This window comes from Acartia tonsa, chromosome 15 (assembly GCF_053477335.1).
Source record: "Acartia tonsa isolate MP-2025a chromosome 15, ASM5347733v1, whole genome shotgun sequence".
Lineage (NCBI taxonomy): Eukaryota > Metazoa > Arthropoda > Copepoda > Calanoida > Acartiidae > Acartia > Acartia tonsa.
Window position 1 is genome coordinate 16,191,759 of NC_137274.1, and position 12,173 is coordinate 16,203,931.

General features: G+C 30.8%; 2 protein-coding genes across 6 annotated transcripts in view; one reads left to right on the forward strand and one right to left on the reverse strand.

Moving 5' to 3' along the window:
• Window positions 1-466: 466 nt before the first annotated feature.
• The window catches only part of LOC145307470 (uncharacterized), a 32,493-nt gene continuing 20,786 nt past the window's right edge, over window positions 467-12,173 (reverse strand). For 3 of the 4 annotated variants that reach the window (XM_080149913.1, XM_080149912.1, XM_080149911.1), the window contains 13 exons: window positions 5,493-5,591; window positions 5,321-5,431; window positions 3,963-4,037; window positions 3,738-3,756; window positions 3,384-3,459; window positions 2,071-2,132; window positions 1,872-1,920; window positions 1,621-1,667; window positions 1,318-1,456; window positions 1,077-1,193; window positions 906-1,002; window positions 675-801; window positions 467-595 (listed from right to left, as the gene is read on the reverse strand). In XM_080149913.1, coding sequence (XP_080006039.1) covers window positions 532-595; window positions 675-801; window positions 906-1,002; window positions 1,077-1,193; window positions 1,318-1,456; window positions 1,621-1,667; window positions 1,872-1,920; window positions 2,071-2,132; window positions 3,384-3,459; window positions 3,738-3,756; window positions 3,963-4,037; window positions 5,321-5,431; window positions 5,493-5,591 — 1,082 coding nt within the window. In that variant the 3' untranslated portion in view covers window positions 467-531. The remainder of the gene's footprint in view (window positions 596-674; window positions 802-905; window positions 1,003-1,076; window positions 1,194-1,317; window positions 1,457-1,620; window positions 1,668-1,871; window positions 1,921-2,070; window positions 2,133-3,383; window positions 3,460-3,737; window positions 3,757-3,962; window positions 4,038-5,320; window positions 5,432-5,492; window positions 5,592-12,173) is intronic. The other variant, XM_080149914.1, reaches the window with a different exon arrangement.
• Window positions 10,519-12,173, forward strand: part of LOC145307471 (uncharacterized) — a 200,207-nt gene continuing 198,552 nt past the window's right edge. For both annotated transcript variants that reach the window (XM_080149915.1, XM_080149916.1), the window contains exon 1: window positions 10,519-10,548. The gene's annotated coding sequence lies outside the window, so the exon portion shown is untranslated. The remainder of the gene's footprint in view (window positions 10,549-12,173) is intronic.

Genomic DNA, 12,173 nt, shown 5'->3' on the forward strand with positions numbered 1-12,173 from the left:
GATAAATTACTTACAAGCAATCAATCACAATAAATGCTTATTTGGCTTATATACCAAATCATGCAATTTTTGGATAAATTACTTATAAGCAATCAATCACATTTGTTGCTTATTTGGCTTATATCAGCCAAATCTTCTCTTTTTTTCATAAACTGCTTACAGGAAGGAAGGGATTAATTATTACTCCTCCTTCTTTTTCTTCACTTCAACTTATATAAGCCACTTTTACTGTAAATGACTGAGTATTTATTTACTCCACCCTCTTTTAACTCACAAGTAAGACCAAATTGTTGTAGAATGCTGATATAAGTAAGCAATTAGTATTCTTTATGGCTTATCAGTAATTTACCACAAAAATGGCACAATGGCACATTTAAGTAAGCCAAAAAAAATATTAATTGCTTACTTACACGTTTTGAGATTACTAGGGTAAGATAAAGATATGAGTTAAACAAAATAGAAAACATAGTTGCCAAATATTTATTAATAGATCAAATTAAAATAAACAAATTGCATTGAAAAGTACAAATTTCAAACTCTTGGACAGGTGATGATGTTGATCATGGAATTTATCCAGTCCATAAATGAGGAAACACTAAAAAATTAAATTAGAATTAAACATGGGAATAGCACTATTTGATGAATAAAAATAACTTTATATAAAAATTACTTACCGGACAAATCCACTAAGAACACCACAACCAGAATTTCCCCATGAAGTAACACCAATAAGTACATAGTTTTGTCCGGGAGTAACTCCATTTCCAGAACCTGCTGTCACAAGAGGTCCTCCAGAGTCACCTAAGTGAGGTATTTAAATATTTAAGATATTTTGCTAATTTTGGGGCAGATTTTTTTTATAATTCATTGAATTATTTAGTCAAATGGTTTATTTAGATATTTACCATAACAGGATCCTGTAGAGCCTTTTCCATCAATACAAAGTGTGTAACTTTTAACTAACCATGATGGTTTAGCCTGACATTCTTCATGAGTCAAGACCTGCAAAATTTAGGTGAGCTTGTTAATTTGTAAATGATGTAATCAAATTCTAAATAGCTTGGATCATGAACTACCTTTACTTGGACCTCTTGCAGAGTGTCTGGAGCATACTCATAGGTATGTATACGTCCCCAACCTGTGACAATAGCATTGACATCTGTATCTTTATCGCTATGTCTTGGTAGACATGCCTAAATAATTCAAATTTTAAAGATCTAAAATTATACATTAAACAATCATCTACCATATTAGAATTCAAGTTTTGTGTGTGCATTACAGGGAAAATATTTTGAAAATAAATCAAAACAAACTTACTGGTCTGATGTTTGGATGCTCATTAAAACGAATGGCAGTTTCAAGTTCAATGAGTGCAATATCATATTCAAACTTTTCTGCAGTTGCATTATAGTAATAGTCTTTATGCTGGAAAAAATTTTTAACATTCATACGGACCCTAAATATAAAATTATTTTTTTTACATTTTGTTAGAACTAGTATATATTAACAATTACATAATTACAAAAAAAACATAATTACAAAATACACAATGTTTAATGTTAGCGCAAAATAACCATGAAAGATGGAAAATCAAAGATTATTTATAGAATTAAAACTTACGATTCTGCTTCACTGGTAGTAGTAACGTTATGCTCACCAAGAACAACCTGAATAAAACCAATTTAAGGTAACTGCAGTACAAATAGAATGAAAAAATATAGGATTCTAAGTTGCTAAGCCAATGCAATTTATACTTCTTTAAGTAAACTGTTTTGAATTTAAGAGCATGGGTACTTAGGAAAGTTTTCAACCTAGATCTAATTCCTGTAAATTAAAAGATTTAAGTATACAGTTTTCATCAGATTTTCTACCTGAATTGAGTTTTCTGGTTGATAGCAATGGGCAGCAGTCAATACCCATCTAAAGTTATGGATCAATTTTAATTGTGACCATACCCAAGAATAATTTTCATCAATATTATTTAATTTTATTAAATATTGGATGTCCATGATTAAAGTTATAAGATTCTAAGATTAAGATAATTTAGAATTTGTTACTTTTCTTTCTCACCTGTCACTTATGACAGAGCCTCCACAAAATCGCACACTTGAACCAATAAATACCAATGCAGCCTATAAAATTTTTGTTTGTATATATTAACTGCAAAAGCTGATAAAGGTAATTTCCAATCTAATACTTCCTGGGCCTCACAATATTGCTTCATTTGTATTTAGACATATCAACATGGCACTAAACTACTGTCATACATAAAAGTAATTGTATAAGTTGTATTACTTATATCAACTTTAATGTTGAGCTAAAAATATTTTTAAGTATTCTATTCAGGGGCTAACAACTCATTTTAAATTAGTAAAACAAAGAAGGATTTTGTAGACTTAAACTAAGTTTGGACATAAAATATGTTTTCAATAAATTTTCAAATGCATTTATTTTAAGCATTGAAAACCACCCAATGAAAACAGAATTGCCAATTATATTATATCTGTAGTAAATCAAAAATCTATTTCTTAGACCACACAAGAAACCAAACTTAAATCATATCTGTATTGGTGATTTAGTGGTTTTCAGAAAAGTACGAAAAATCTTTTGTGATATTTTGGTTGGATGATTCAAATTGTGTATGTGTTTCATTATTCCCTTTTGTGTAAGTTTTGAAGATGACATTTCTGGGTTCAGATTTTGAATTTGTGTGCAGCATTGTTTATGTCTTTGTGCTAGCACGAGATGGTGTTTCAATTTTGAGAAGAGAATAGGATGGTTATCCTTTTAAAGAAAAAATGTTGTCTTTTTGTGCATATTAGAGCTTGAGTAGTGGGATGAGTGCTTAATGAATGATCATTACAGGTACGTGTGTTAGATTTATCCATTTTAATCTGCCTGAAAATAAGAAATTGTGAGTACAAGGGGGGTACAAGTAAAAGACATTTTTTAGAGCATTTAATTATTTTTTAAGAAAAAAAATGAGAAAAGAAAAAGAAAATATTTTTTATTATCCCAGACATGTTTAGATTTTGATACACCAAAGAGTTTACTTTTTAGCTTTAATTTAAACAATGCCACAGTGGTCATAAGTGCAATTTATTTTTTTGAACTGAATATTATTAAGCATTATAGTATGTTATATATTATATTTTTCAAACTGTATTAATTATATATATTTTTACAGGATGTTCTATGTTTGATATTGACCATAACCTGTTTGGCATTCAACTCATTCCTGGCCAAGCTAACTAAAACTTGACGTCTGTTATGTCCTTATTGAAAAATCAGCTTAGTTTGGATTGCAGCCGTAACAATATCTTTGCCCAGATGTAAATTGATTAATGTTTACTAAACAAAAAATTTACTTTAAAAATATATACCTGCCATGGATATTCATTAATTTCAGTAGTGGTTCCTCCAACAATTCTTGTTGCTCCTCTTTTTGCCAGGCCACAAAAGTAATAATAAATTGATTTTAAATTTAGATATCAAAAATAATTACGCATGTAATTAAATGAAATTGTTCAAACAAATGATTCAGCCTTTTAAAAGAAAAAAAGCAGATACACATATAGACAATATTTTGTTACTATAGTATATAGAAAAAACAATTCTTCTAAATGCATAAGTCAACTTTAGTGTCATCTGGTAATTATCAATATTTGAGATATTTAAAACTTACACTAATGACCTAGCAATTGAAAAAAAAGATAAATATTTCCTTTTTTACTTACTTGCAATTTGGAACAGTGCCTAAAAAACATATGGTTTAAGTTAAATTCAAAAGTCATTTATATATATTTATGTTATTGGTAAAAAAAATTCTTTAGAAAAAAATGTATCATGATTGTTATCTGTAAACGTGGAGAAAGTATAAGTATCATAAAAAGGATTCAGTAATAAATTTTCTCACCCTCAATGGGATGAAATTTTGCTAAAAACATAAACATGGAACTTACTATTGAGCCAAGTTTCAAGGACATCAACAAGATCTTGACAACCTTTTTTCTTTGCAATTTCTAGTGCTGTTTCTCCTAGGCAAGTATAATTAACATAAAAAATAATCATGTCATGATAACATCAATATAAGCATTGTAGGGCTTATTAACCCATTGGTGCCGAGCGCCACTTTTATGGGCCGATTGAGCTGAAAATCTCAGGGAAGCTTTATAATGGTAAAAACAGAATTCCAATTTTTTTGTTTTGCTCTAGTGGCGTGCACAGGAAAGTTGCAAAAAAAACCGGTTCGGCCTGGCCATAAATACCAACTAGGCATTATGACCCATTTTGGGCGGTTTCCCCGGGCATTAAAACCCGGTTTTGTAGTAAAAACCCGGTTTTTTCGACCAAAAATCGAAAAATGTAATTTTTGAACGCCCAAAGTGAGATGAACACTTTTTAGAACTTTGATACGATCTGTAATTGAAAACTACACAACCTCATGTAATCTATAGAGCTACAAGTAATATATGAAGCGATTTATTTCAAATTTAGTGTTTCGGCTATAGGTGCTGCCGTTTTCGGGTAAAAAAACCCGTTGCTCGAAGTTTTAAAAGACACACACTACAAAAAAAGAACATATAAAATTTGGGTGTTACATATCAGAAAACGAGCATAAAACTATTGGGTGACACCTATAGAGATTACTAGGGTTATTAGGGTGACTGAAACCCCTACTAATGACGTAAACTGTTATTTTTATTGGTTGAAAAGGTAAAACCGGGTAAAAAAAACCGAAACCGAGCCGGGTTTTAAAACTGTCGGGTATTTATGGCCAAGCAGAACCGGGTCATAATAGGGCATAAAAAAACGATAAAAAAATCATATAAAAGATAACAATTTGAATAAAACGAATTCACAAATAGATGTACTTGTCAATAAACATTAGATTCCACAAAATTTTCATTTTAAATTTTCATGATTTTCAAATTTTGTTGAGCTATACCGGCAAAAGGAAGTAAGCTAAACTGCCTGCTCCAGGGGGAAATGAAAGCCAGGATAGTAGAGGGGGGATTCATACTGAGAATGATGCAACTATGAAGCCGGAAACCGTTTTTTTTCATTTTTCGGAACCGGGTTATAATGCCTGGTTCGGCACTAATGGATTAAGTTACAGATCATATGATATAAGTAATGATCATTCTTTGCGTTATACTAAATAAAATGAATAAAAACAACATTATGAATACATATTGCAAAGTAAACTTACTTTTTATATATTTTTTTATCGTCTTTTGTTTACTTACAAGTATTATTGTAAATGTATGAAATATTATATTTACCATTTAATTCAAAATAATTTATAATCTAAACTTACCATTATTATCAGTTGCCTGTATATCAACACCATTATCAAGTAATAGTAAAGTTTCTTCTTTTAGGATATATAGAGGACATTTTGAAACAGCAAGATGTAGGCAGTTTTGGCCTGTACAATTACAAAAAAAGAAATAATGTCTATTTTGATTTTTAATCTTTTTACAACTTACCTTTTATGTTTTTATCATTGACATTTAGTCCTAAATCAATTAAAAGCTGTGCATTTAATGGACCACCACGATAAATTGAATTGTGAAGTGCAGTTTCACCTGTAAATATATTGTATATTTTTACATATTTAGGAATGTCCAGGGGGTAAAGACAAAGAAATATATAACAGGGTGGGTCCATTTTTGACATTTTGATCAGAGACCTAAGTGAGATCCTGCACTTGATTTATATATTTAAGTATAATACACCTCTGGATGATTAAAGGAAGCCTGCAAGAAATATCCCGCTCTAACTGCTGAAAGACTGCCACAAGTAGACCCATCACCCAAAATTTGAAGCCTCCAGCTTCAATAACAAAAAAGTTATAGACATTTTAAAATGACATTTTATAGTACATGAATATTTTGAAAGAATCCCAATGCTCATGTGAAAATTTTCAAAATTAAAATGCAAAGCCTAGAAGCAAAATTAAAAGCTCATCTTTGTCATAATTTTAGGTTGCCTGTAACTGATTCGATTTTTACAATAAAAACACCCCTCTTTCTTGTCAAAATCTCTCAAAAAAATTCAGTTTCTTTGTACGTTGCATAAAATATAGAGAGGTTTTTACTAAAGCCCGAAATCCCAACTTTTAAGGACTCTATTTTTAGCTATTTTGTCCCTTGATAAATTTTCCTCTAAAAATACTTTGATTAATTTCATGAATCTTTGCATATCTGGCCTAAAACATCCAAAATAGAAGTAAGATGTTTTTCTAACTAAAGAAATTTTTTCTCCAAAATATTTATTTAGAAGATAAAAAGCTAAAATAAATATCTAATTCGGGGGAGTAAAGTAGTTGAAAGAAAATGACCGAAATCAGAAGGAAAGAACACTTCTTGCGCATGATTTCTGCAACCAAATGTAAACATTGATCAGCTGTTTCTCTCTTGAATAATATCAGGAATTAATAATTCATAATTCTAAAATAATTTAGTGCACTGCATAGTTAAAATGGTAAATTTGCCGTAAAACGTTGCCCCTAAAAATTACAAAAGCTGTCAAAATTAACAAAAATGTTTTTTGTTTTGGTGTTTGCTATCTACTTTTTGTGGCATTCTCGAGGGTTGTATAAATAAATATGTACCTAAGATTTGTAAAATTCAAAATCATAAAAAGTTTACAATTACTTTAATTTTAAGTTATTGCGATATAACATAAACAAATAAATTGTATTTATCCAAGACACAAGAACCCCCCCCCCCCACAAAAAAAAAAACAGTGGAATCTCTATATTCGATCATTTACCAACATAATATTTATTCGTATCCCAATTAATTACAACTATTTTTGTTTCAGAAATAATGACATAAATTTTATTTGATTTATAAAATCAGTAACACAGCCATCAGTATTAGCTAACAGACACAGTATATACACATTATCATATAAGGTAATTGAATAAGTTATTATCAAGAAAGATGTTCTTATTACTTCATTTACTTCTCTGATTTATTGCACCTTTTATTGCACAACCTGGAAGTCCTAACAGTGCACGGGAATGAATGCTACTGTTTTGGGCCAAGGCATACCCTATATGGCCGGGTATAGTCCCTTTCGTGGCAACGTCCCTTAAGGGGCGATTTGTTGTATTTTAAAATGGCTTTTAATTGGTTATTTAGGGTAAATTGGGTTAGGTGATTCCCTGCAGGGTTAGGCAATTGGTCCCGTAGGGTTAGAGCCCCCCGCAGGGGCTAGAAATAGGAGAAAAGCTACTGTGAAAATACGAATAATCGCCCCTTAAGGGGCGTTGCCCCACAAGGGACTATATCCTTTTTATTTTTTTTGGTGGGGGGGAATTTTTTCTTGGGGCGATTTCTCTTGGGAGGGTAGTGTTACCCTTCCCCAAAATAGTTATAAACCTTCCCATTACCTGTGAGAAGCTACCCTGAAAGGAAGACCATAGGTTTAGCAGTTAGCGAGATCCTTCGGTACATACAGAAAGACACAAACATTCTGTTACTTTTTTCTGCTAGATTTTAGCTGTCACTCTTTATTTCTTTACTAGCGGCTACGCCCCTAGAGGCCTCTAGGGGCACTTGAAGAGCGAGTCGAATTTGATAACCCAATTTCTTATTTTGGATTTTGAAATAAAAAGTAAAAAAAACACACAGACACACAGACACACATCCTGTTACTTTAGTATAAGGATTATAGCACTTCCTACCGTCCCAACCAGTACTGCTGGTTGGACTTAATTGTTATTTGATTCATATTCTTAATTTACGAAAAATTGATAATTATTTTTATTTTCAGATCAATTTTTGGATGCAGATTGAGGACAACTCTATATCTTGGACATTGCTGAAAACATAAAACAAATTATTTGAATACATTTGAAGTGATAAATAATCTGAAGTGATAATAAGCTGATAAGCGATATTTTTGTTCAATGAATATTTCTGCAATAAAATGTTTTGCTGCCATTAATAAAAAGAAATGATAAATAAAAGATAATAAATGAGAAAGTTAAATCTGTTTATGAATCTTATTGATGTTTTTAAAAAAACAATGTTTGTTTATTTTATTATTTTGACTGAAAACTAAGTAAAATGATCATAATTTGTTAACACATAAATTAATCTCAAAGTGTCCTGGTTAGTTAGATTACGAGATCTCTATTCAACGCAGGGATAAGTTAATAAACACGCCTTAGAAAAAGAGACCTTACAAATTCATACAAGAAGCTAGATTTTTTTGGATTTATATGATGCCTCTGTTTATAGTAGCAAAGCTACTCTATAATTCTGACTGTCCGTCCGTCTGTAATTAATGAATTGGGGGAAACGTGATTTTCTCTGCTCCTGAAATTTTTAGTGAAGATTCCCACTATATATACATTGTTTTGTCCGTCTGTTTGTTATTTGGGGTGCTAGATCGATTCTTAGATTTTTACGTTTTTGTGATTTCCTCAACTCCTTTTCAAGATAAAGGGCTGAAATTTTCAGGGATTAATAAATTTTATATTCTACATATTTTCACCAAGTTTTAATAATATTTTTTTTTGTTAATTGGGGTGCTAGGTCGATTCCTAGATTTTTTAGGTTTTCATGGTTTTCTCAATTCCTATTCAGGATTGACGGTTGAAATTATCAGGGATTAAATATTCTCATGTTCTACATATTTCCATCAAGTTTCATTAAGATTTGTCTATTAATTGAGGTGCTAGATCGATTCCTAGAATTTTAAGTTTTCGTGATTATAAAGTTGCATGATTTTAAAGGTGTGATGATTTCCCTATTTTACCAATATTAATATTTATTACATGACACTGCTTTATAGTATTTGTTTCCTGATATACAATCATAATTTTTGAGCTTCGCTACTTATGGATGTTGTCATCCTTGTTTAATATTGTATCAATATATGTATTGCCATTATGAAATGTATTTTTCATTTTCCTGAAAGCTAATAAAATAAAGTTATAAACTTACTAAATATATTTTTACTTTTGCCATCATTATATAAAAGTAAAACAATGTTTGTCTGTTTGTACCTAAGGATTTTGCTAACTGCTGAATTGAGTAGTTATTCTTTGCAATTAGCTTCTTATAGGTCCAATAAAAAGGTTAATAACTATTTTATGTTAATATGTCCCTTGTATATAAGTACCAGGATGTCTGTCTGTGTATAGCGAAAGATCTCTAACCACTGGACTGGTCAAGTGAAGTCTTTTTTTTTAAATATTTGGGTAACGAGTTGAAATGTTTACAATGCACTCTTTTAATATTTATCATTAACTTAGCAACAGGGATAATTCTTTTTTATTTTAACATGATAAATGATACATTTAAACTGGGTACTTAAATCGTCTGATGGACCAAAAAGCTTAACTTTAAGGAAATAATATTACTCAAACCATGTTCGAATTGAAATTAAACATGCTTACATCATTGTTTTCGGAATTTGCCGATAATCACTTGATCTCGTTCGTGCATAGACCCCTTTCACATCACTTTTTAAGCGAAGCTTCTCAACATTCAAGCTTGTCAACATTCCCATTATTAATTAGCATAATAAAATATATAATGGCGGTCGGCCTTGTTTTTGGCTTTTTTTATTTTTTTTTTTTACAATTTCCCCATATCTAATTCTAAGTATGGTGTTTGTGATCTGATTTTTGAATTCTTTTAGATAAGGTTGTCAAGAATACATTTCCTGCCGCTCTAAGGGGTTTTTGTGTTTGTAGTCGAAACTTTTAGAAGGTTTTTTTTCATCAAACATGATTGATTTCAACAAATGTTTTTAAAATCTCCTTTACCAATTTTTTTCCATGATTTGTTTGTGCTTCGCTACTTATGGATGTTGTGATCCTTGTTAATACCTAACTTTATTTTCGCCTGTTAAAATGCAGGGCGGATTATGTCCTATAGAGGGGAAAATTGTGAGGTGTGTCCAAACAAAGAAACAAATGGTGAACAGTTAAGGGTCAACATTGCAATTATTTTGGAGCATAATTAACTATAAAACATTCATAATGGTCGGACTGCTTTTTAGCAGGTTTTTCTTTTGGCATTTTTTTGCATTTTCTTGACCAATTTAGACAAAATTTTATAATTATTTAAGACAAACTTAAAGTTCATCTTATATTTGCACTTAATGCGTACCTGATATCACAAGTTACAACTCTACAAAAAAAATCATGAAATCCGTCATGAGAATGTTAGTAAAAGATGACTACTTCCTTGGTAATTGCATTTTTTTAGAAAAACTAACTATTACATGGATGTGTTTAAATTTGCATGTCTGTTAAGCTGCTAACTCCGACATTTTGAATTAAAGAGTAACCTCGCTTCTCATTAACAACCTGATAGCATCTTGCTATACTGGATACTGCACAAAAAAAGTCAAGTAAGGTGCTGCTACAACTACAATTAAAGAGATAGTTGCATGATGTGCATTTCCGAAAACTTATTTCTAACTAAAGTAGTCATCCTAACAAGAATATTATCTAAAGTATAATTTTTTATTATAATAAAACGACCAAGCTAATATTGCTTGATTCACTTCTACAAGAGATGCGATTGATAATGAGTATTTTTTACTTGAAATATATTTCGGAATGATGAAGTAGACTTTTTTCCTTTTAAATTGGGTTGAGAAAGATTTATAACTGAATAGTTTTTTAATAAATAGCAATCAATTAGGCACGAACAAAATACGTATCATGCTGTTTTTGTGGTAACAGGGCAGCCTATGTTGAATATATACCAAAAATATGATTTTCAAGTCTAAGTTGATTTTTTTAAAAATTCTTTCAAATTTATGTTCTATAGATGTAGTTTAAACTATTGAACAGGAAAAAATTCCCTAAATTCAATAAATGCACTTTGTGCAACTACCCCTTTTAACATTCAGCTACCAACTATGCAGCTTAGTATTCTAGACCAACTAGGTATTTATTATCTAAAACTCATCAGAAAAGGCAACAAAACTTTTTGCAGTATTTGGTTACTAGCAGCTACGCACATAGCCTTTAGGGATGATGGGTTAGGTAAGGAAAATAGACTAAAGCCATCCCAGAACCTTTTTGAATCTTCACTGACAAATAATTCAAATTCAGTTAATTGTCTTCCGAGACCTTAAGCTTCAGACAAATAATCTTACTAGGTACTTTAAATTTAAGGATATTTGATCAGAGCTTTTTGTAAGACAGGACTAAGAGCTATATTCATTGAAAAAATATTAAATCATCCAAGTTACATATGCATATATTATCCAACATACTTTAGTTAAAAGAGTAGCGCCACTTTTAATAGCAAGGATGACAACCTCCATTAAAGCAAAGCACTGAAACTCTAGGACAAACGCACATTAAAACTTGTAGATTGTCAGAACTGAAAATCAGAATATAAATGTATAAAAGTCTAAAAAAGTTGTAAGTAAATTTGTTAAAAAACTGCTTTAATACAGAATATATTTTAAGGACATAGGTACTTACTTTTTAGGAATTTATTATAGAGATGCTTCATTTATAACTACATTGTACTTTGTTGTCCTAGGAATCAGTATTCCAAAAATCAGATCAATTGGATAATTTTATCACATAGAAAGAGCATGGGGGGTAAATGTGGTGACTTGTGCCACGACATACCAGCATTTTTATTTTGGGTACAACTCCCTTAGTTTTAGAGATAATTGGGTAAAATCTTTTTGGTTGTATCACTAATTACCACAAGTTTTGATATCTAAAAACGGCGGCGTTTTAATATCTTTAAAAGCATAGGAGAAGCACTGAATTTAAGATATACCATGATAAACGAGAATTTGAAAGTCCCCGCAGGGCCAGTTGCTTGTAAGGGGAAAAATAACATGGTCTCAAATGATTCCAAATTGCCTAATTCAGTGAGAAATGCAAAAGAAATTTTTTCAGGTGGCAGAAGACGGCGAGAGTAGTGGTACCATCGCCTTTTTTTATTCAACAATATTAAACTGACCAACCTAAAAAGATTTTGTTTCAATATCTTTAAAAGCACAGGAGAAGCACTGAATTTAAGATATACTTTGATAAACGAAGATTTGTAAGTGGTAAATTTTTTGAAAAAATGACATGGTCTCAAATGATTCCAAATTGTCTAATTCGGCGAGAAATGCAATAAAAATATTTTTAGCGGCGGCGGAAAATGGCGGTGAACGGCAGT